Here is a 25,638-nt window from a genome sequence, read left to right on the forward strand (position 1 = left end):
GGACCCAATGCTAATGTTATGCAGATTATTAAGTGTGTCTTGAATATAAACGTTATTTACATACATTACGTGTGAAGCCTGCTTTGTGGCATTCCGTTATTTATCGTGAGTGTGTGCTGTGCCAACGCTTTACACATTGCCTCTGTGGTGAGCCTCACAGCTCAGTGCCAAGCTACCCAAGGGTGAACGCAGGTAATACAGTGTGTGTAATCACCCGCCCCTGACTGGAGTGGTAAGTTCTGCCTGGCTGGGGTTTGTCTCAGCCAACCAGCTCCAATACTGCCTCAATCTCTGTGTCCCTCATGGATCCCATGTGCGCCTGCTCTCCCTCTTGCTCACGGTGATGGTGAACAGCAGGGCCACAGTCATTGGCTTTACCATACTTGCCACACAATCCACCATCAGCTGCATTATTCAAAAGATCCATAAAACATTTCTAAACAAGTGCCACCATGGCAGCTCTTTTGCAGCTCAGATGCTGACTGCTGCGTTCGTGCGTTAAACTGCTACACGTGAGGCAAATCATTTTCTCAGTGTGTTTAAATGCAAAAATAAAAAACAGTCAAGTAAAAGCTGGATCATTTGTCTTTTCTTGCCGCATAATTTAGTCAAAGGCGCCAAACATTTTGGAGCATTGCTTCATAATGCCAGTGTCCTTGGTACACAGGTAGCCGTAGCACTGCTCTCACTGCCTACGCCCGAAAAGCGCTAAATGTACGTGTTGCCAGTCCAATTCTAGAGAGGATGATAATCATATTTTGTTTTTCTGTACTGCATATGATTTGGCAAGGAAACGATGGATCAAGCCTTTGTGTAATGCTTTAGGTATACGATCGTACGTTGAAGCATATAGGATTATCAAAACGGATACTAGACAACTTGTCGTGTTCTGTGTCAGCAGATTCTTATTGTCAGCAAGCTTTTCCCGTAAGAGATTGGGTTTAGACCTATAAACGACTAGGCTGTGTGTATTTATCATGTATATTTTAGGTTTGTTCTGACTATTATTGGTTGTACATTGATGAGTTGCTCCAGCAGAATAATATCTCTCGGAACTGCACAAAATAGCTCTTTTTAAATTAATATTTTAATGTGCCTTTTTAAATAACTTATGAATTTTATTGTATCTTCCGCAAACCCCATTGGTTATCTTGCAAATATTTTGTTTTCACCATTGTAATATGTGCTTGTTGTTTTGTATGTATCTTTTATGGCCACAATGTGCCGAAATAAAGATTAAATAAATAAATAAAATAAAACATTTCTAAACAAGTGCCACCATGGCAGCTCTTTTGCAGCCTCAGATGCTGACTGCTGCATTCGTGCGTAAAAACTGCTACACGTGAGGCAAATCATTTTCTCAGTGTGTTTAAATGCGAAAATAAATAACTGTCAAGTAAAAGCTGTATAATGTCTTTTCTTGCCGCATAATTTAGTCAAAGGCGCCAAACATTTTGGAGCATTGCTTCATAATGCCAGTGTCCTTGGTACACAGGTAGCCGTAGCACTGCTCTCACTGCCTACGCCCTTGATGACTCCCACGTGTCCCTGCTCACACGCCTGTGTTCCTTTGTTGTACCCTGTCCCAGACATTGTCCCGTCGTGAGTAGCTGACGGTGCAATGCTTGAGCTGCACGCACGCACTGGCTAACGCACGTGCAGACCTCTCGCGCCCTCCTGCTCTCCCTCGCGGGTGGCGCCGCCTCTGAACCCGGCTGAAGATCAGATGCGGGGGGCGTGGCGCGCGCAGACAGGGCTGCCGCCAAAGTTCAACCTCCGGAGCTCCCTCGGCAAACAAAGCAGGACGTCCCGTGACGCACCCACCTCATTCATCGGGTACAGGGCACAGCTGGGCGTCCTCGCCAGAGAGGGGGACTCTGGGTCCTCACTAGTCTACAGGTTGCGTCATACCGCACTTTCAGCAGCCAGGACGGCAACTCGTTCGCCTGTTGGATGCGCACAGACAGGATATATCGAATTATTTTGTATTCTGGGCCTGACTGAAGACCACGAGAAGCAGTCAAGCGTCGCAGCCCCCGGACTCTCTACCCAAATCAGCAAGATGCAGCGTCAACGGGACACTTACCCTGTGTTGCAGTCTCCACAGGATGAGAATTAAACTACAAACTGCCGTCTTACCTGTTCTGCTGAGGAAACTTGAAATGAACATGAACTTGCTCACGCCCTAGCCCCCTAGGAAGGCACAGGGGCCTCCAGGGAAGTTCCCTCCACGGTCTGCTGCTTCAAAGAGAACGGATGCAACGTTGCCCCATGTTACAACATCTTTTGATTTTGATCTTGGGCCACCTAAAAGTGTGTGAAAAGTGCCCTAAGTGCGTGTGACTGCACAACAGCCTCACTTTGTCATTAGAGTTCATCGAGTGTGAATATATAAGTCCCCAAAAAGTGCGGAGTGTGCTTCTATCCAGGGCTTCACACTTACCCGCACATAAGCGACAATCCGTGCAACATGGCTTTCCTTGTCCACCTTCTGGCCTGCTTGTTCGGCATCGGCGCTTGGGTGGCCATCAATGGACTCTGGGTGGAGCTCCCCCTCATCGTGAATGAGCTCCCGGAAGGCTGGTATCTACCCTCTTACCTCATCATCATCATCCAGTTGGCCAACGTTGGGCCGCTTTACGTGACCCTGATGCACAAGTTCCTGCCAGGGAAGGTCAACGAAGTGGCCGCCATTTACACCATTGTGGCCATCGGCGTTGTCGCCTGCCTCCTCTTGGGGTTCCTCTGGAGGTACACCTCCGTGGTGGGAGGAGTCCTTCACAGCACCGCCTTCTTTTCCATCACCTTCCTGCTGTCCCTGGTGGACTGCACCTCATCGGTCACGTTCCTGCCCTTCATGATGCAACTTCCGCCCAATTATCTGACCACGTATTACGTGGGCGAGGGTCTTAGTGGCTTCATTCCAGGCCTGCTAGCCCTGGCTCAAGGTGTGGGCATGCACAGTTGTGTGAATGTGTCCTTGTCTCTTAACAGCACCTTGGGGAACACCTCAGATGTGGAGTACCAGATCCAGACAAAATATCTGCCGGCCAACTTTCCGACCAATGTCTTCTTCTTCCTCCTAACTGCGATGATGGTCTTCTGCTTGGTCGCGTTCTTCTTCCTAACGCGCATTTCTGGAGCACAGCAGGCTCTGTCCAGGGAGAACCTACTCACAGGATCTGCTTCCCTGAGCAAATTTAAAGATGCTGCCCAAACAACCAACGGACCAACACCCTCTGGAGGTGAAAGAACCCCCTCAGTAGAAGGTCCACAGGAGACAATCCTGGATGAAAGACCCAACACTGAACCGGAAAAAGCCAGCTACACCTGCGCCCACTTGGTGTTTATTTACTTCCTGGTTGCCTGGGTGAACTCCCTTACCAATGGGGTCTTGCCATCCGTTCAGACGTACTCCTGCATGCCATATGGTGGCATGGCTTACCACCTCTCGGCAACCTTGGGCTGCATGGCCAATCCACTGGCCTGCATCATCGCCATGTTCTTACCCACCAGGTAGGTGTGCCTCATGCTTCACGGAGGAGAGTTTGGTTGTGCCGGAACATGAGGGGTTAGTTCAGTCTCATAGCTGGCACTGTGACCCTGAACACAGAACATCCTCTGCATCAAGTTTGTAAGTGACTCCATCTCTTTTTCTAAGCTTCTCCAGCAGTCACCTTCATTTCTAGTCTATAAACAGCTGGCTCCCAAGTGTGGAAAGTGTTCTATTTCAGAACTCCTTGAACAGTCGAGACAGACACCAGGGAGGAATGGCGGCAACATGCTTGATGGGCACTCTGAGGGGCATGGGTGCAGCTACAGCATGGAAACTGGCTGCACATAGGGTGACCACCTCACTCCAGGTCATTACAAACACTGGTTCTAATCCTGAACTTTTCACATACATTTGTCTGATTTACAGTATTAGCTCAATTAGTTAATTGGAAGAAAAAAAAGAAACCACCACCCAGAATGCATTAGGCTATCACACAAAAGTCCAGGATTGGGAATAATACCTGTATTGACCTGGAGGGAGCTGGTCATCTTGGTAGATTTCACACTCACCAACGTGAGTCCGAGACATGAGGCAGAGGGCACTAATTATGGGTTTGTAATGTAGTGACGTAAATCCCAAATGTACGGTAAGAGCATCTGGGACTGGAGGCACAGTGCAGGAGAGTGAGGAGTGTACAGTGATGGAGGTGAGCCCACAGAAAGGAGGAAAGGGAGAATCAGAGGAAATGCTAGGCATACCTGCCTAGATTCCCAGATCCATGCATGATGTGCTTGTCCAATGCAAGGGTTTTTTCTTTGAATTCTGGGACTTGTAGTCTTAGGGCCGCATTACAGAATGCGGCACATTTTCCTTGTTAGTTCTGGGCGAACCTTTTAAAAGGTGTGCTTCGTGCTAACAAGGAGAGTGTGCCATATTAGATGGAAAGCGCTGCCCCCAGGGCAGCTGCGAACCCCTGTTACCCTGAGGGCAGGGCAGTCAAGTGAATACGGAGCTGCTTTGAAGCTGCCCCTTCATGTTTCTCTGTACAGGCAGCAACCCACCTGCACTTTTAAGGGGAATTAGAGATCCCCTAGCAGGCGTGTGCAGTGAGTGACTGCAACCGCCTGCAAGTGGATGTCTGGGGGGGGTCCATAGGACTCCCTTTCCCGCCTCCAGAGGGCTGCCATCAGGTGACACACTGACAGTGCACTACCATTTATTTGGTGCACTGTCAGTGCACCTCCTAACAGCTTCTTTGCCTCTGTGCCCGTGCCTATAATATGACACGGGTGCAGAGGCAAAGGAATTCCCTCATTTACATGGGGCCATGCCCCCATGCAAATGAGGGAACACCCTCTAGTGATAGCCCTAGGACATGTGAGGTGGGCTGAGACTCTAATATAGTTACTCTGTAAGAGGAAATTACCCAGGGAGGGTGGGAGTGTACAGTGAGGTGGTGAGTACTTCATTTCTGTCTGTGGTTCCATGTGGTGGTCCATCAACATTCATTTTTTGGGGATGGGGTATAGTTTTCATCTTCAGACTTTGTCAGAGAGCAAGAGGGAGGCTGGCAGAAAATAGGGAAAGAACAAAGAAGAGAAAGACAGGAAAACAGTAGCAAAGGGATAAAGAAGTGATGAAAAAGAACCAACAACAGGAAGTGAGCTAAAGATATTGGGAGTGTGTGGTGGTGGAAGAAAGGGTCATGAGGTGGAATTAAGACTAGGCCTCCTGCACCAATTTTTAAATATTTAATTATTTACAAATTAAGCACTCAAAGGATATGATACTTTCAGGGAGAATGTGCCCTAAAATTCAGAGAGTGTCATATTGAACGGCCCCACGATTCAAGTCAAATTTACTATTCACTTTTAAACAGATAATTTGTGGCTCCTGTTGGCGAATGACTCAATGTCACCAAAGACACAATAATCCAATCAGAGGCCTGTTTTTAACCACGTTATTTTTTTTTCAGGTGTACTAGTTCAGTTGGAGCAACAGCAGGGACAGCTCCTCCATTATGGTAAGGAGCGTTGCCCCACTGCTGGAACCAGCAGACGCATGAAAAATAAAATGATAATAAAGCAGTTAATAAAACTGCTTTATTATAATTTTATTTTACTCCAGAGCTGCCGCTGAGTCTTGAGGGTGAGGACATCAGGAGCAGGAGAAGTGGTGCGCTCAGGGCACTGCCAGTGCGCATGTAGGTTTGGCCCGCCGTCCAAGGACGGCCAAACCGACATCGCTCTTGGATATCTCCAGGCTATTGCTTGGAGATATCGGCAGGGCTCAGGAGCACAGGCTACCAGTCTCCCCTGGAGCATGGAACCAGCCCGCTCCACCCAATCCCTACGCTTCTTTTATACTGGGTTATCCCAGCATGAGAGTAGTCTGGATTGGTGCAGGGGATTCTGGGAGACTGTGTGAGCATCGTCTGTAGAGGTGGCGGATGTCAGCCTTCAGGTAAGCATTTATGTTTTTTATTCCCCCCTCTCCCCTGCGCTGCTCACCGATACACCCAGCTAGCAGCTGCCACTGAGCAACTGAAGAGCCAGGATTACTACTCCTAGAATGCAACTGGTTATTAAATTAATACTCAGAAAAGGAACACTTTGTTCGTGGAGGAATGGACTTACCTGGTCACCTAATCCATTAAGTACACCCACCAAGAACAGCAGGCCTTCCCTGATCTGCCTTGCTCACCTGACTCCTCCAGTTGTCTGATCTAGATCGGTCACAGCCCCAGAAAACTGGACATATCCAATGTATTCCATGCACTGAGCAGGGAGGCACACTCACATGCACTGTGCACAACACCCTGAGATACCACACTCTTGCCCCCACAGTGCAGGTGCGCAACCAGACCCAGATCTTGGGGGGACTGATACTTAGAATAATGGGGTAGTGCCATCTTCATAGCTGAATTAAAGTTACTTGTAGGGTTTGGGTTGCCTTCAACATTGTGGTACAATACCTGATATGATGTGTCATTCTTCTCAGTTATATGTAGGCAATAATGCATTTTAAGTGCACTGGGCAGTAAGGGTGGGCTTATAATAACAAGATTTAACAACTCTAGGAGTGGGAGGGTGTTAGACTTTGCATCTTTTGGCGTGTTTCCCCCAAGTTTTTGCTTTCTGCCCTCCCGGTTTTGACTCTGTTTTTGCTGGTATAACGTTTCTGTGTGCTTTTCGCACTGCTGATCAGTGGTAAAGCCCTGGTGCTCCTTTGGTAAATTGTGTTATGATTGGAAGTGCGACTCACTAGTCAGCCCTCAGTAATGGGCACTGTGAGTGCCGGGGCTTGTGAGTACACCGCTGCTCGTGGTCCTGCAGCACGGATTTTGCCACCCACGTATGTAGCCCAAAAAAGGTATAAGTGAATGAAGTTTGGTATGGCTGAACTCAGCGTTTAAAGATGCAGCCTTTAGCAAGGGTGCTCTTTTCATTCTGAGTTCATAAAGGCCACTTTTAGAAAGTGGGTATTATTTTGCTCGGTCATCCCCTGTGCCTCTGCTGGAATGTGGATTGCATGTCTGGTTTTTAGGACGACTGATGGCTGGAGAGCGGGGTGGCCCCTGATAGTCTAGATAGGTCAGGAAAGGGCTAAACAGACCTGGGTTACGATGGGTGAAGAGGGAGGGAATCTCCTTGCACCTCAAAGGGCCTGGTCTGCCTCTGACAAAGCAGTCTCCACCTCCTGCCAGGAATTCACGCCAGAGATGGTCCAACTGATTCTGGCTGGAAACAGACACCCTCTGCCTGAAAGGTCAAAGGATTTTTGGATACAAATGCTGGGTCCCAGACCCCTGAACTTAAGAATTCATCTGGAACAAGAAGACTGCCAAGAAGAAGAGTCGGAGAAGCTGCGAAAGGAACGACTGCTTTGCTGGGTGCTTTGCTGGGCTGACCTGCAGTGGCTGCTTCTGTCTTTGGCAGTGAAAGGCCTGGACTGGACTTTCTGCAGCCAAATTGGTGAGACTCTCCAAGGGCTTGAGGTAGAGCTTGCCCCCTGTTCACGAAGTCTCAGGAACAGCAAAGACTTCAGGTTCTTCAACCCGCAGCACTGGGGACTGTGTGTTTTGTGCTGCAACCCGAAGAAAGCCCCTAGATGACGTCTACGACGACCCTGCCGATCCTGTGTCCTGAAGGCACCGCTGCAGCGCCGCACCGCGACCTTGGTCCCACCAACGACGCCTGCTGACGCCATCACTGAGCTGCTGCTTGTACCGCGACCTGTGGGCACTGCACTCCGCACCGCCTTGCTTCGTGCAGAAGCTTTGGCACCGCAGAGGGCACCGCCATACCGCGACCCTGGTCTCACCGACGATGACGCCACTGAGCCGCTGCTCGCACCGCGACCTGTGGGCACCGCACTCTGCACCGCCTCGCTACACGACGACGCCGTGGCCTTCCTGACACCGCCACTTCCCGCAGAAATCAACGTCGCTGCCTGCACCGTGGTTCGGGGGCACCGCTCGTAAGTCACACGACATACCGCCCCACACCCCAGCCTTAGCCTACCGACGTTGGCGCCATCGACTCCAGTTCATCAGCCGATGACAGTGCTTCAGCCACAACAATGCCGCAGCTTGCACCGTGACCTGCTAGCACCGTGACCAGCACCGCCTCAATCTCGCACCGCGGCCCTGGTCTCACCGACGACGCCATCTGACGGCGCCACCGAGCCGCTGCCTGCACCGCTGCCCGCACCGCGACCTGGGGGCACCGCACGGCGCACCGCTGCGCTTCACACCGCAGCACACGATGCCTGTTGGCGGCAGCGCTCCGGATCCCATCAGAAAGGAGCTCGACCTGCAACCCAAGTGACTTCAAGGGCCCCATCGCCCTGAAAGGTACTGTTTGCGGGTCTTCCCGATACCATAGTTGGCCTGCGAACCCGCGGCCAGCCAGAACTGTTTTTGGATTTGTTGTTCACGATGCCGTGATAGCCCCGGATGGAGCTATCGACATTAAGGAACTATTTTTAAAAGCATATTTTGATAAGTGAAGATTTTTAAGTGTAGTATTGTGGATTTTTATCGTATTTGGTCTTGTCTTAAGTATATAAAATTGGATATTTTTCTAAACTGGTGTGGTGTCCTTTTGTAGTGCGTACACTGTATTACTGTTGGTTATGTGCAAATGCTTTACACACTGCCTCTAAGGTAAGCCTGACTGCTCATGCCAGACTACCAAGGGGGTGAGCAGGGGTTAGTTTAGAAGTGTAACTCCCTTATCCTGACTAGAGTGGTGGTTTCAGCCTCGCTTTGGCGCAAGTCTCAGCTAGCCAGAAATCCCATTTCTAACAGAGGGTTTTCCCTCAAGGGATTTAAGAAGAATGAATAACAAATGTTGCTTTGTTGTATTACATATTAAGCCATTAGACTTGGTAGGTTGCGGAATTTAGGGTCCTGGTTTCTGGGTCTAACAGTATGAATTCTATCATACACTTTTCTTAAAAACAATGCTTGTAGAATATTTGGGTGGCCACCACACCACCAAATTAAGTTTTGCAAACGGTCACTGGTTAAGGACAAATTTGTACGTATCATTATGTTCATACTATATTTACCAGACAGTTTCCAGAATGGGCTCAACCGGATGGTGGACTGGACCACTCTTATCTGATCATATCTGAACACAACTGTTTAGTTGTATTTCTTCTGCGGTGTTTGATTTTGTGTCAAAAAATAGACTAATTCATATGTTTAATATCATATGATGTCCAAAAACATGTTCAAGTTCTGAATTAACAATCAGAACATTTGCCTTGAGTAGGAATCATGATGCGACTACCAGCAGTCCGACAGTCCCACAATGCCCCGACAGAAGGGAAAATAGTCATGCTCACATAGACGGTGCACGTTGTCTGTCTCTTCAACCTCAAAACAATGCTCTAGGGTTTAGGACCATGTGATAGGGAGGCGCCCCAGCGATCTCTGTGGAATGTTGGGCTTACTGGGAAAAACAAAAAAAGACTATTACAGGAAAAAACAGCAAGGACAGGGCAGCATACTTTTCAGAGCCATGCAAGAAACTTCTCTCCCAAGACTGACGTTCACTCGTTGGTGACTTTAATCCAGCTTATTAATTAATGCTGCACTCAACGAAAGACTGATATGTATCCTCTTCTGTTTCCTGTGACAACCAAATTTCAGTTCTGGGTGGTCCCCAAATACCCTGGTACAAGTAGTGACTCTTGCTTTTCCTTGGTCATGGCATCTTGCCCTCCTGGTTGGACCCAACAGACCCCTGATTCTTAGGGTTGCTGTGTCTCCACTCACTTCTTGGTGGGCCCCATAAGCTCATATAAGAAGTATCTCTTGATTGAGTCGTGCCATTTCCAACCCTGGGTGGATCCCATTAAGCCATATATGAATGCGGTCTCTTGATCTTGCTGGTTCAGAGCATCGCTGATCGTTGGTGCACCATGCAACCATGATGTTTGTTGATGTTCTTTGGGGTGCACCCATGCTTTGCCTGGGATCCAAACCCACACCTACTCACCAAGCACAGCAGAGATAGCTCACTCAAACAGCACCATTATCAACAATGATGGTAAGTATGGTGGGGTACGTGTCTGCAAAAGCAGCTCTACTTTCCAACATCTTTTCTGCTTTGTACCTTGGTTAGTGCTGCAGCAACAAATGACTGGGGATGAATGTTTGAATTGTTCAGCAGTCCGTCCATCATTTGTTCCTTTTGTGTTTGTTGCAATAAAGTGGGAGGAGTATGCTCAGACATGGGTCCCGTGCTCACTGCGCCAATGGATTCAAGCTAGCCTGGCTGATGAGGGGTGATGCCCTGAAACCGGTCCCAGGATGCTTGTTTCTGGTCCAGGGAGGACCTGGCTCTGCAGTTTGGGCTGGACTGTTCCCAAGGGGAGCAGGGTCAAGAATGATTTGCATATGGCTGGGTCCAAACTGGAGAGGTGTGGTGAGCAAAAGAATGATGGATTAAACCCAGATTTTTTTGACTGTGGGTGAATGTTTGCATTGTTCGGCATTCCATCCATCATTTGTTCCTTTTGCTTTTGTACCTTAGTTAAGCACAGCAAAATATTGCTACAGCTTTGTAGCACACCACTGAACTTCACACAACACCAAAATACGTTCAATATAGCCTACAATAGGAAACATACTGCTTACCAGCCATGCATATCAAGCTGAGTATATGCTTGCTTACCGGAAGACCCAGAAAAAACTTTCAGGCATTAGTAGGGACATGAAATTGCTATACAAATGGTACAGTAAAACACAGCAGTCCACAAAACCATTACCAAAACCAGTTCAGTAGGTTTAATTATTAGACAATGAACATGAAATGGGTGTTACATATAGGAACTGGTAGGAAAGCCACTTCGTTAGCTGCCTCGCACACAGGAACACTGCCTAATCAAATGTATATTTAATATAATGAGTGTATAATCAGGCAAGCCAAGATAAAATTATTCAAACCAATGTACATTTAAACCAAGAAAGTAAATTTAACTCTATTAATGTTTATCTGCTCCAAAGAATTCAGATCAATGAATGTACATTCACAGACACAAATGTAGATTTATATACTGTCTACATATCACCACATTAACAGGAGTCAACTAAACGCTTACAAGCTGAACTGACCATAAATGTATCCATATTCATAAAAAAAAACCATAAAATAGCATACATGCCTATCTGCCAAATTGATGGATCATCAGTTCTATTTATAGTCACGTAGACCGTCATGTTTCTGATGGTGGTGCCATCTCTGGCACCGGCTCTGCCGGTGGAAACCTTACACTGACAGCCTGACTGACAGGGGGTCTTTAGTGTAAGTACATCAGACCATCTGTTCTATTCAGAGTGGGTGGTCAGATGTACTTTTTTCGGTTTGGGACCACTGTGGAAAGCCTGGTGGTTCGGAACAGAAAAAAGTACCCTCTTACCCTGAGAGAAAACTCCCATTCGTTTTTTGTTTAAAAAAAATAAAAACTCCAGTTTGGGAGTTTGTTTTTATGAAGAAAAAAGCGTATAAAGTTCCTGCATGAAATGTGGCGGCTGCTCAGCACATTTTCAATGCCTTTGAGGAGCCGCCATGGCAGAGATCTCTTCCAGGCCAATGGTAATCTCTAGGTACTGTGGCCGGTAATCCATAGGGCAAAACATTTTAGTACTCCTGCTGCCCTGATGGATGGCGGGCTACCCACCAAACTCTAAATCAGGAAGGATGTAATTGGTTTGTTTTTTTAGTCCTCATATATGCGATTTAAGTGGTTATGGTAAACAAGGTAACCTTGTGCTAAGTAAAATTGAACCTCCCTTAGGTAGCAACGTGAGACCATGTCTTAAGAACCTTCAAATTCATTTGGGTTTATCCATCACGGATCTGCCATGATAGTTTCCCCAAATTCTTGAGTCGCATTGGGTAAAATCTTTTGACATCCCTTCCTACCCTTCCAATAAATTCTTATCCCAAAGTTCCTAATATTTAGTTTGTTTACTCTTCCCCCGGATTTATCTAATTTCCTGACCTTATCTTATCTACTGAACAAATCCAATCTACTACTTTAGGGGGAGTTGGAAGAATTCAATTTACACACACCTCGCGTCTAGCTAATAAAATGAAGACAAATAATAAATATTTTTGGTTATTACTCAGTATAGAAGTAGATTTATTACTGTCCAAAATGCCAAAAATAACAGTGAAGGTGCTTACCTTAATGTTAGTTTCTAGAGCCTTATTAATAATCTTACCAACTTCCTCCCAAAATATATCGAGATGGGCACACAGATGGAACATATGGATATCATTCGCTTTTGGCTCACGACATTTTGGACACGTTTTCATCGCCTGATTGTTCATTTTAGATAACTTCTCAGGTGTCCAGTAGGACCTATGTAAAGTCAAAAGATGATTTTTCCAAAGGGGTGCAGAAACAATAATCTACCATAAAAAAGTGCTGGATACTTGCCATTGCTGTAGCAAGTCTTGAGCCGGGAAGATTTTCTTCTAAATGTCGCCTGGCGTAGTAAATTCGTCGTCTTCTTTCTGAGTTAAATACCAATACCATTTCGATACCTCTTTTCGGGCTGGATCTTTTTGGATTTCTTCCTCCAATTTCCTACTGGATTCTAAATTTTTCTCTTGTTCCTTTGACCAACTCACCAACTGATAGTACTTAAACCTTGATATTTTCTCATTGGTTTTTTCCGACAGTAGGTCCCAACTATGTAGAGTTCCATACTCGTAAAGTTCTCCCCATTTTGATATTCCCGCTTTCTTCAACGGACCTGCTAGGTAGTCTGTTAAGTAGTCAGGGGTTCCAGGCGAGTTCCATATTGGTGCTAAACAACTATAGTAAGGAATCTTCCATGCTCTTCTTATCTCGTACCATAGTTTGTACACCGCTCCTAGTACTTCGGATGTCCAAACTTAAAAAGAAAATGGTCGTCAGCTGTTGCAACTTTCCAGTAGGAAGTGTAAAGCTCATGTGATCTAAAAAGAATTCTGATATTCTTAAATTGGAAGGCTCTATAATAAGCCAAAACATCGGAACTGGCTATACCACGTCGATTTTTCCTCTGACATAACTTTCTCCATGCTATCCTTACGCCTTTAGAGGCCCAAATAAAGGTATTGATTTCACTTTGGATCTTTTTTAACCATTGAGGTTTAAACTCCAAGGGATGGCATTGAATAGAAATTTAAACTTAGGCAGTATCGCCATTTTAATAACATTAGCTCTCCCCATGAAGGTAAGAGATAGACAACTCAATAATCTTAATAATTTTCTTATTTCCTTTACTTTTGAATTCAGATTTACTTGGGCGATTTCGTCAATATTTGTTAAAATTTCTATCCCCCAAGTATTTAATTCTGGTTTTAAGTCCCGTCGTTGGTAAGTTCATATTCCAATACTTAGGGGTCCATTAGGTTAGCAGGCAGATTGCCACTGCCCGTATGGCGGTAGCAATCCACCCGCTAAAAACCACCGCCCACTCTGCATTTCCTCCCCCCCCCCCCACATTACCATGACGGGGGGGACCCCGCCAGTTTTCTGCCAGGTCGCAGAGTCGACCGGGTGGAAAAGCAACTACCATGGTGGCGGTGTCTGGGAGACACCGCCATCCATATTAGCATGAATGCAGGGTTGTGAAAAAAGGAGAGCGGGGAATGGGGTCACAACCAATTGCACCTATCCTTAGTGCTGTTTAGTGAGGTTTTTTGGTGCCGCGGACCAGAGATTCACAAGCCCCTAAATCTCCTAAGACAAAAGTCTTTCTTACAATTTTGTAGCATACAGTGGTCCAGCACACTAATTTTACAAGTATATTCCAATATTTCAACAATAATAATAAACAGAAAAACTCTTTTAGTTCGAGTTGATGAAGACAGAAATTCAGTGGAGTTATTTTCATTTCACTCTTTATTCCTTTATTTTTCTTCAGATAAAACACTGTAGCAGTAGCCAACGCGTTTCATCCTTCACAGACTTCTTCAGGGCTACAAATAACATATATACATATATAGCAATTACTTTACAAACATTTACATTATATACAGTTAAAAAGCAGTTTTACTAAAAATGTTGTCAGTCACTAGAATCATTTTCATAGTTCATATATGATGTAATTTATACAGTATTTACAAAACATTCTATGATACAGAATAACTTAAAAGAAGAACAAATCTTTATCCCTCCACTGTTGCTATTCTATCAAGTCCATTGCGTGTCATATTACACAGCATATTTAGTCAGAAAGGAGAATTCTAAACCTTTCATGTCCTATTTTTATATATGGTGGGCTAACACTAACAAGACCATTATAACAAAACCCCGGTTGGTACAAATTCGATCGGAAAGCTAGAATTTCCTACCAGAAAAATAATAATAATGTTGGGATTTGATCTTTGGCGAGTTTTTTAATTCTCTCCCCAGTGGCATCCAACTTGAAATCAGAATGCCTAGTATATGAAGATAGGGGTTCAATCAGTCAGTTCTTCATTGATTAATTTTAGACAATAACCATATATGCAAAACACAATGCAATGCAATGCATACCTTGCAAATTCTCTGTCTTTTCTTCTTTTTAATAAATTCACAATGAAGCAGTTGCAAAGGTCCTCCTATTTCAAGGGTGCTCCTATATCCAGTATTTGATCCTATCATGAAGTTCCTAATACTGTTTGTAAAAAAAGGGGGAATAGTGAAGTATCTTTTAGTAATGTTACACTATTCCAAAAGAATATATATTAGTGTTAACATGCACATATACTTTCCATGTTTTTACGTCTTTTTTACGCTGAATAATGTTTTACTAATACAGCCTGCCCATTTGATCTTTTTTAAGGAAGGTCAGTATCAGCAGATTACAACCATTAATTTCCCTCCCTCATTAAGTTGCAGTTGGTATCCCCTCCAGAAGTCTACATCCGCATGTTATTACAAGCTGGTAGTGCCATATTGATCTACCCACAAACACATTTGGCCAAATGTACCAACTGCCATTGTACAGTGTATCTGCTAACTTTATGTGCAAATATAATTGGAAACATGCTTTTGCATATCAGGCTTAGCATAGTGCAGTTAGTTCTCGATATTAACTATCTGTAGTAGCACGAGGGAAAATGCGACCAGAACCAAAAAGAGTGAGTAATAAAATCCCCTGTCTTGCTCTCACTTACTTCATAAGAGATTTCGGGCCGGCTCGGTAGAATGCAGGGTTGTGCCTTTCCGTGGCGGCGTTGGAAAGACATGCGTTTTTTGCCATTGGGGCCCCGAAACCGGCCCCCAGGTATTTTGGGGGTGGGGGGTGCACATGGGGGTACCTATGGTACCCCCCTGCAGTTCCATGCACAACATGGCAGGCAAAGCGCGGTAAATACAAAGAGGAGGCACATAGTCAAAAAGCAGTGTGTGTAGTTGTGAGTACAAGTTAAGTGGAAATGAAATTGAAATTACACCAGGCTGAAAAAATTCCCATCAGCCCACCAAACGTGGTGGAAGCATCGTCATGTGGGAAATGGATGGTATATTCCAAATCTCACTCAACCCATCAATCGATGGTGCAGAGACCGGAAAACCGTGATAACCTTCGAGCCACAGTGTATTTCGGAGTGGTGCTGATGAATGTGCAGTGCTCAGAAAAAAGTGTGAAAGAAAATGTTAAAAACAACTACTGGAGCAGAAAATATGTTTATTAGGCACTGCTCTAGTGATGTGATTAAGAACATGCGCTTTGTAGTCTGAAATTATAACTACAATGTGGCGCTAAGCAGTGTGGTCAACATGTTTCAGCTGTTAAAGACATTATCCAGCTTTCGTCAGGACCAGTGATAATAAAGATGCAACTGCAAAAATATGGAACGGCAATTCAAAATGGAAAAAGTAATCCTACCAGCAATTTGGAGCCCCAATATTATCCGGAAGAGACTCTAAATGAATTGTCCTTTTCCCAGCATTATGTGGGAAGTAACCTCACCTCACCCGGCACCCGCTCGGGAAAAATGAGGCCCCGCTCTGTCCGTCAGTACCTCTGGCCAGCATCCGAGTGGGAGTGGAGGTAAAGCGCGGTGCCTGCCACGTTGTGCATGGAAGTTCACGACATACCTTCCTGACATTGCTGAGAGCACCGCCCGCCGCAATGTCAGGAATGCAGGATGAGCCCACCAGTGTGGCAGGCACATCATAATGTCTGCAACGGCACCCCCGCACCAATGGCGGGCGGTCCCAATACACGAAAGGATCGCCCGCCATCCTAATGACCCCCTTAGTCTCTGTCTTTTGGTGATTAACTTGGCAACCGGAGATATTCCCAAAGTTTGTTAGCAGTCTTGTTATGGTATGGAAAGACTTATAATGCCTCTTTCATAACCCATCCTTTACATTTAAATGGGGTTCTATATATAGGTTAAAAAGGTGGGGAGAGAGAGGACAGCCCTGTCTCGTACCTCTTTTAATCTGGAATTCTTTCAATAGACTTCCATTTATGAGGATTTATGCTACCGGAGCCTTATATATGTTCTTTACTGCTCTTGAGAAGTTTGCCCCAGACCATAATAAGAGATAGCAGCCTGCAGAAATGACCAGTTCACGCTGTCAAATGCTTTGGCAGCATCAAATGTAAGTACAGCGAGGGGAGTCTGTTCCTGGGTAGCAATATCAATGGCTCCAATAAGTTGGTGAGTGAGCTTATGTAACTGTCTCCCCCTAATAAAACCTTTTTGGTCATTATGGATAAGTTTATCCATGATAATTCCAAGTCTTGTTGCTAGAATCTGTTTGAAAATGTTATAGTCGTTGTTCAGGAGGTATATAGGCCTATATGACTCACATTCAAGGGGGTCTTTACCAGGTTTCAAAATCAAACTAATAGTGGCTTCATTCCATGATTTTAGAAGTGGTAAACCTTCTAAGAAGAGTGAGTTAAAAAGGTCCACTAAAGTCGGGGCCAAAAAATCTTTTAGAACTAGGTAAAGCTCGTGTGGAATTGCGTTGGGGCTGGCTGCTTTCCCTTTTTTAATCTGTTTAACACCTTCAAGACGTCGATAGTAATTGCTGCATTTAGTGATTCGCGGAAGGCTGCGTCCAACTTAAGAATTTGTGAATCTTTTAAGTAGGAATCTACTGTAGGACCAGAAGGTGTTAAATCCTCCTCATACAATGACTGAAAGAAGTCTACAAATGCATCTTCTGTACCTGTCCTATCTTCTACCTTTACCCCATCCTGGCCCCTATGCACAGCCACAATTTTGTTTCTGTTAGACTCAGTTTTAAGCTTCCATGCCAGGAGCTTCCCCGCTATTCTCCCCATACTCATAATTTGATGGAGTGCTTGCCTCCCACCTTTTTGTTACCCTTCCTTCCAGATAGAGTGATAGGTCATACTTCTTTTTAGAAATTTTTTCGATCGCTTTTTTTTGTTCTTCCTCCGAGGTTTCAGCTTCACACCTCTTTTGCCTATCTGATATATCTGCCTCTAACTGGCTGATTGTGAGCCTATTCTCCCTATTCCTTCTTGCCGCTAGACTGATCATATTCCCTCTGATCACTGCTTTGTAAGCATCTCAGACTACACGGCTGGATATTTCCCCATTAGTATTAACTTGGAAATAAATTGTTGTTGCGTCTCTCAATATTCCGATAATTTGTTGGCCTAGCAAAAGTGTACGGTCTAATGTCCACCTGGCTAACTGTTCCACATAATCTTCAGGAGGGCTGGAAATTTCAATTGGACCGTTGCCCCTGCTACTCTCAGATCTTGCATTAGGTTCCCTAGAGCCCACTGTCTATCTGATGTTGTCTTAGAGATGTCAGCATGAATTTTATAGTTATAACCGCCTTGGAAAGGGTACCTGCCTTTAAAGCCTTGTTTAGAATACTTTCTTTTAAAGTGTAGGTTTTAAAATTAGCAAGTATTCTCCGGTGATTTTTCCTTGATTTCTTCAATCTATAAGGGTCTCTGTGTACCCTTTGAATGTCGTCTATAGTTTTTTCGTCTAGCTCTGGAGAGATTCCCTTTAGCAATTTAACTATACAAAATGTTATATTCTGCCCTTCAGAGCCTTCCGGGATATTTAGTAATCATAGATTATTCCGTTTTGAATTGTTTTCTAAGGTCTCAACTTTATCTCTGAGCTCTTTTTCATTTGATCTTAAATTGTTGATATCGTTTTGGCAAGATTTCACCTCTTCCCTCGTCCGCTCCAGTGTATTTTCTATAGCGGACACTCAATCAACTAAGGCATTGACATTAGACTCCAGCGCCTCGCATGTTGCTTGTATTCTCTCTTGGTTTTTTTCGGACTTTGCGAAGCTCAACTTCATTTATTTAAAGAGTGACCACATCAAGTTCCCAAGTTCAGCCTGCGTAAGTGATCTGAGTCCGAATTCCTATTCAACGTTCTTTGAAGTTGGTTATCTTCGCTCTCAGGTCCCTCTTCCACTTCCGGGCCATTTTCTTCCATAGGGTCTTTTGACATAAGGACTTGAAACCGGTTGGAGGTTTCCATTGATCTTTTATTAGGAAAGGATGTTAGCTTTTGTGTGGATAGGATCCCTTTATTATCGCACCTTTCCTTTAATATTGCGTTTTTAAGCACTGATTTCTCCTGGACTTTAAAGAAGGTGCGAAGTGAGGGTGTTACTTTTAAATTAGCTCCTTTTTTTGATTGCCCTTTGTTTCGCCGCTTTAGCAGCTCTGGTTGATATCACAGCCGCAGTGACACCCTTTGTTCTTTGTCCTCTTTGCTTTTTATTTACTGTATTGTCCTTCGAAAATGTTGCTAGCTCTTGTTCTTCTTCAACTAAGGGCAATTGAGCTACGTCTTTGTCGCCGGAGGCGGGAGTCAAACCCCTGTTTCTTAGCGCGTACCTTATGTCTTGGGTGTGGCTCTTTGTGGTCTCTTCCCTATCAACACCGCTTAGTTCTGCCATGTCTTTTTTGGGGAAGTCCTGCACTTGGGATATTAAGTCAGTGGGGTCCAATAAATCCCCTTGTTGGGATTTCGTGCCAAGCTTGGAAGCCGACAGAGCCCCTCGTTTGCCCTTTCCCCTCCCTTTATTGAATTCATGCACACTGTGTGCTTTGAAGCGTTATTTTCTTTATGCTCCTCGTTAGTGTCGTTAATTTAATTCGTTTTTATTTTACAGTCTTGTTCTGCGCTCGCAAACAACCTGCCAATATTTGTAAGCGGGCTACTTGGGGGGCCTCTGTAACTCACTTTTATCAAAGTTCTCCTCCGCAATTTCAGTCCTTCCACAGCAGCGTCCAGACACCTCCCTGCCTCCCAATCATGCTCGGAGGGTTGGGACTCCGCTTTCCACCAGATCCCGCTTTCGCCTCCATTCTGCTGCTTCCTGACTACCCCGCCCGCCTTGGCCTCCAGAGTCCAGTTTCCCGGCGTTTTGAAGCTCAGCGTCCGCAGTCAAAAGTAAGCATTTTTCCCATTAAAGAAACCTTGTAATTACAATCTGCTTCGAGCCGCTTTGCGTTTCATCTGTGAACCTCACTCGACGGAGCTCGCGACCTGAGCTCTAGCCGGCTGCCATGTTCTCCCCCTCCAGACGGATGTAATTGTTGTTAGCATAATAACAAGTTTCTGATGAGAGACAGGAATGGTTCAAGGATTATTGGTATCAGAGGTAAACTTTTTATATTGGCTCCAGACTCTGCAGAAGGATCTTATTTGTTGATCCCTGCTGTGATATGGCATTCTTTGATGCCTGCTCCTCTTGGTGCAATAAGGCCACAGCGCATCACTTAGGATGCTTTTGAATAAACTTGTTATAGTTCCACAGAACATGACATGACTTTATGCATTATTAAGGAAAAGTTATCATTTGTATGGTGCTATTTTATATATTACTAAAGCACACTTCAACTCATATTTTCTAGTACTTTTTAAACTTTTCTTTTTCTGATAACCCACTGCAACACTTTGTGACACCTTGTTTTTATTGTAAAAAAAAATATATATATAGTATTGTAATTTCTTTTTTTTAGTGCTTACCATCCCGGACAAAGTGTTGGAGTGCTTTACGTAGAGTAGCACACTACTCCGGGAAACAAAGGTTAATGTTCAGTTTATTGGAATATTGGTTATTAGGTTTATGCTTCTAAATTCAGGGAACCAATTCCATGCTTTTTACTTCTGTTTCTTTGTCATAAACTAAATGGAAGTAAATGATAACGTTTGTAAGGGGTTTGTGGTATCATGCAAGTGATTGACTAGATTAATAGAGTGGCTGGAAGGGACTAGGTCTAATTGGGTTTCAGGGAGAGGAGGGTTGTGATGTATGGAATGGGATGTAGTACTGTAGCAGAGATATTAGTGCTTGCTACAGTAGATGTTGCCATATTACAGCACTGTAATTATCAAATGGGTTGATAATGCAAGAATGAAAAACTGTGATGTCCTTCAAAGGATACGGAAGGCTTAATACTGCCCAATATACTCATGTACACAAACATGTATGTATGCACATAAACACCCATGTACATTAATTGAAAGGCTGATAAAATGTCTTTGATAACTATAACTTGTTTACATTTATATAGTGCTGCATCATATGAAAGGCCTCACAGCACTGAAATAGTAAAAGAAACGACTAAGAATAACATAATTTTATGCTAATGTTACACATTTTTTGTCATGTTTTATTGAGAAGGCACAATTTGCATGTACTGCAGGAACCTTGGATGCTTTTTGCTTTATTGCTGTGTGACATTCCTGCGTTTTGGTGGTGAACAGGGCTAAATTCTATTATTAGAACTGCTTATTGCAGTAAGGGTTAGTCCATAGCATACACAAGCTTTGAGTCCGCAGCGCTCTGTGGCTCACCTGATGCACTTGCTGGTATCTTTTCCGCCGCAATGCAGTTGGTCTGATAACCTTGTCATGTGCCCATGTAATAATATGACAAAACCTTACACTTTTTATGTTTTCCCCTTTGTATAAGAATGTAAGAGCCACCTTTTTGTTCCACTGTCGAGACCACTTTGTCCATGCTCCTATATAGATGGTTTTAGTTATTGCTCTCTGTGCACTATTCAAATGTTAGCTCAGGAGCTATTTTTATTACGAAGCGATACAGGTAGTTGTGGGTAGGAATTATATGCAGCTACTAGTTTTAATATCTGATTATGTTTAGGCATATATATGCTATATTTTATCGTATGCAGGATTGATTGAGGCTGTTAAACTATTTTTGATGCTTTTATTGCTCTGTAAATGGATTGTGTTTTTAATGATGTAATTTATTGATTCGCTTTTATGATTTACTTTTAAATCGAATAAAGCTTGTTTGACTTGACTTGAATAGGGCTAAGATGTGATAACAGCTCTTGCATAGCTGCTGATTTAACATCTAACATTTAACTTCCTTTGGTGTTTTTTAGGTCAAGCTGCGAGACCTGTTGTATATACGTTGTATATATTTCTTTGTAAGCTTACAGCCCGCCCACTGCTCTACATTTGTTTTTTTCAGTGTCCTTTAAAAATCCTTGCTTGCTAGTGATCAATCTTTCCTCTTTGTCCCTCCTTTTTGTCTTTCGTTTCCTCCCATGGAGCAGGGCCCAAGTGCTGTATCTTTACGCTTCCGTTGTTTATCTATTCATTTGGGGAACTATCTTTTATTTCTTTCCTGCTCGTATTCGGCGGCAGTATTTTAGTGCATCTTCGCTCCCGCCCCCTCCTTGCCCTAATGTTGCTGCCATCCTTCTCTCACCGTCGGCTCTGCTGCTTGGTTTTTTTGAGACTCCAAAAAGATCTTTGTTTTCTTTCCTGTGCCGCCCGAGCCCAATAGCAGGAGTAGCGACTTGCCTGCAAGTCGTCTAATCTCATTGACTTGTCAATCACGCTCCCTGGTGGGAAAAGAAAGCTCTTTTGTGTCCGCCTCTGGCTTTGGGAAGATAAGAGGGGGAAAACACTTGATCAGAGGAACACAAGTGGATTGTGCCAGGGACTCTACTCGGATTCTGTATTTTTCGTTTTCATTTTGTTCGTTGGCATCTTTGATGTTTGCTGTGGGCAGTTCTGTGCACCAGGCAGAGTTTCTCTTTCCCAATGCTACAGCCTGAGAACTGAGGACCACAGCATTTCTTCCACATCAGCAGCCTGAAATGCGCACCATTGCGGAGTCAATCAGTGTCAGAGCAACAAGAGTTAAAGAAGTGGTGAAGGGTTGAACTTAGCTTTCCTTCTTCATCACCCTGGCTCAGAGGCAGTGATGGAAGTAAACCTTTTATCCCCGTCCCTCCCTCTAGAATATTGCATGCATGACCTCCATCCCCCCGGAAACATGTACACAACCTTTACTTCTTTAAGGAAAGAGACTTGCACAATTAATTGAAAAATACATTATTTATCAGCTGTGCCTCATTACCATTGCTAGACATTACTATTTCTTATGTAAGTTATCAGATAAATACAAAGTACCCTCTTTCTGCTACAAAAGTGATCAGAAATGTTGTCAAGTGATGTGGGCTTCTGGGGCACAGCAGCTCTAACGATATCCTTTCTTGCAGTCCTAGAAACTCCTCCCCTCATCACACTTTCAATAAATTTTTAAGACTCAAACAATATACAGCAAACTTAATTCCAAGAGACAATGGAGCACTTTACATTATAGCAGAAACATCTTCGATATAACTTGTACATAGAACCAGTGTGTGGGTTCTGATTGAGAACCGACCCTAGAAACTACAGCTTAATAGGATGAAGGGGGTTACATGTAATTAAGACCGTAGTAGATCGGACTCTGTGTCTTCATTAGACATACAGTCAAAGCATCAGCAGTGCCATCTACACTGGTTCTGTAACCTATAAAACCCAGTGTGTGCTCAGGTGGGCATAGGAATCGCGTGCTCTTACACAGTGACAGAGAAATAACATTTTCAGTGCGGTAAAGTCAACAGCCCTTCTTCAGGAATGCAACTGGTAAGTGGTTCCAGGAATGCGGCTTACTTCGAGAAGCTTATCTGTGACACAAACTGAATAATGGCTGTCATGAGCTAGGCGTCTTTGCTATGTTTGTTTGCTTCTTTTTTCTGCTGTTTTTTTAATGAATTTTTTTACGAAGTTTAATATAGCGCAAACTTGACCCGAATCGGGTGTCTGAGCACTTCACATGGCACCAGTTGCGTTACATGAGGACACATTCATTTTTAGGTCTCGCCTGGCGTTGGAGCGCACATGCGCGCCTCGTTTGCGAGAGCTATAGTTAGGTATTCAGTTTCGAGAAGGGGACTCGAGCTCCGCCCCTCATTTCCACTGGGTAGTGTCAGCGTTTATGGTAAACGCTGGCTTCCCATTGGAAAGGAGGGTTTTTCGTTGTTCCCTTTGCCGGAGCATGCGCATTCCTGGTGAGGAATGCACATGCTCCCGCGCATGCGCAGTTTCAAGAAGAAGGCATGATAGACCAGGAAGATGACCCCGCGATAAGGTAAGTGTTATTAAATCTTATTTTAGGCTTTAATAAATGTTTAATATTGCAGGCGGGAGGCAGGCGGGAGGCGGGCGGGCGGGTGTCACGTAACGGAAATTTGCGGAGAGGCACGGAGATTGGTTCAATCTCCGTGCCTCTCTGCGAAAGTCCCTTACGCGACTTCCGCCCACCCCTACCGCTGGTTGATGAATCTGTGCGAAATTTTCAAAACTAATGGCTAGCTCCGTTACGCTCCTTTCCTGAAAGTCTCAAGATGATTCGTGTAGCGGGGGCCGAGAAAAAGGGGAGTCCCAAAACGTGTTTTCCCATGCAATTTCCCATAGGACCTTTAGCCGCAGCTACAGCCCGAACTGCTGAACGGAATTACCCTAAATTTGGCAGAGATGTAGTCCTCTGTTCAGACTTGTGCCTTTCTCTTAAATGGTGTCAATCTGTTCAGTAGTTCCTGAGAAAATTACAGTTAAAAGCATATATATATCTATGGGCGCGGTGGATCCGCAGACTCTGAGCGCACTGTGAGCACACCATAAGCGCACCCTTCCGATCACGCGCTCAATGCTAGTTGGCTGTCAAGTGGTTGTCAACATTCCAAACCAGGAACTGTTGGCCGCCATTTTGTGCCTCGGTAGAAGCGAGGCTGAAGAAGTCAGTGGAACAAGCGTGCAAAACGTACAAAGGGGGCAGGGCAGAAATATCCTGATCCCCTAGACCTGTTTAGGGGACCCCCAGGGCTCATATATATATATATTTTTTAAAGCAGGTGTTTCCCAACGGGGCTTCTTTTATAATTAGCCCCTTGGGGGGCCAAATCCCAGGGGCAAATTAAAAAAAATTATGGGGGGCTCAGAGGGGCCCCCTAGCTCTGGGGACCGCCACCCCCGCTCTTTTTCAAAATCCAAACCAAGTTTGCTATGGGAGGGCGGGAGCCGCGAGACTCCCCCCCTCTCATAGCAAACAGCAGTGTGTCGGGGTAGGCACCCCGGGATACTGCAGGAGCCGGACCAGGGGTGTTGCGGTCCCCAGGGCCCTCGAAGGTTCCAGGCGGGGGCGACGCAGCCCTCCTCCCACAATACAGAAAGCCCCGGGGGGTGGTGGTCCCCGGGGCTTGGGGGGTCGTTAAGGCCCCCCACCTCTAATTTTGCAGGGGGGGGGGCCTTGGAGCCCTACCACAACCATTTATTGTATAGCCCCGGGGGGTGGCTCTCACTCTTACAAAGCAAACAGAAATGTTGAAAAAATCTTCCAGTAAGATAACAAAGGATTTTGAAGTCCATTTTCGCCGTTTTTGTTGTAGTTTGCTGCCGTTAAAGTGGCGACAATTTTAACGCCGTCTATGTAAATATGCCCCAAAGTTTTGTAATGTCGACAATTCCGCCTCCCTTTTAAATAGGCACAAAATATTTCTTGAAGTGAATTGTGAATCGTGAAGCAATACTTTCTAATTGTGATCGATAAAGAATGGAAAGAGTTGTGTACTTCTTTTGCTCATAATGTGCATAGGGGCAGATTTACAAGTTCATTGTGTTACTATTGCATCACTTTTAAGATGGGAAAAGTGACGCGAAAGTGGCGCAAGAGGCTTGTAAATCTGCTACACAGTGTTCTGTCTTACTTTGCTTTCCTTTCTGTCATGTAGAGGATCTTGGGTAAATATAACGGTTTCTGTACAGCCAGTACCTTTCAACCCTACCCCCAAACATCTTACTGCCTGTTACCATAGTAACCGTTCATGGAACAGTTAAGTGAGCACAGAGGTTAGAAGTTCACCACAGAATGTTGCTAATCGAAACAGTTACTGTGCTGGAGTTGTAAAGGTTTTCCATATGAACCTTTAGTCGTAGCTATAGACTCTGGTAAAGAGCTGGTAAAGAGTTAGCCTCAGTATTATCCTTCTAGTTGTAAATATCATTTCTATTTTTAAATGTTTTCTAACTATATGATTATCACACTAAATAAAAGTGAAATGTTGTCAGAAAAAGAAGACGTATGTACTTTTTTAAAATTAACTTAAATAACTAGAAACGTAACTTTAAGATAATAATGTAATAAATAACTAGAAACATAACTTTAACAAAACAATATAATAAAGAAAATGTGATATGGACTCCAATAAAAGTAGGGTAGGTAATCTGCAAAACAAAAATGAAAATAAGTGTTTAAAATTAGATCGATGTGATTGAAGGAGGTCAAAGATTATTTATTTATTT

General features: G+C 44.5%; 1 protein-coding gene across 1 annotated transcript in view; it reads left to right on the forward strand.

Moving 5' to 3' along the window:
- The first annotated feature begins 1,811 nt into the window (after positions 1 to 1,811).
- SLC52A3 (solute carrier family 52 member 3) overlaps positions 1,812 to 25,638 on the forward strand; it is a 129,027-nt gene continuing 105,200 nt past the window's right edge. The window contains exon 1 of the mRNA XM_078651721.1: positions 1,812 to 3,516. Within this exon, the coding sequence (XP_078507847.1) occupies positions 2,471 to 3,516 (1,046 nt within the window). The 5' untranslated portion in view covers positions 1,812 to 2,470. The remainder of the gene's footprint in view (positions 3,517 to 25,638) is intronic.

Source organism: Lissotriton helveticus, chromosome 7 (genome assembly GCF_964261635.1).
Source record: "Lissotriton helveticus chromosome 7, aLisHel1.1, whole genome shotgun sequence".
In the NCBI taxonomy this organism is placed as follows: Eukaryota; Metazoa; Chordata; class Amphibia; order Caudata; family Salamandridae; genus Lissotriton; species Lissotriton helveticus.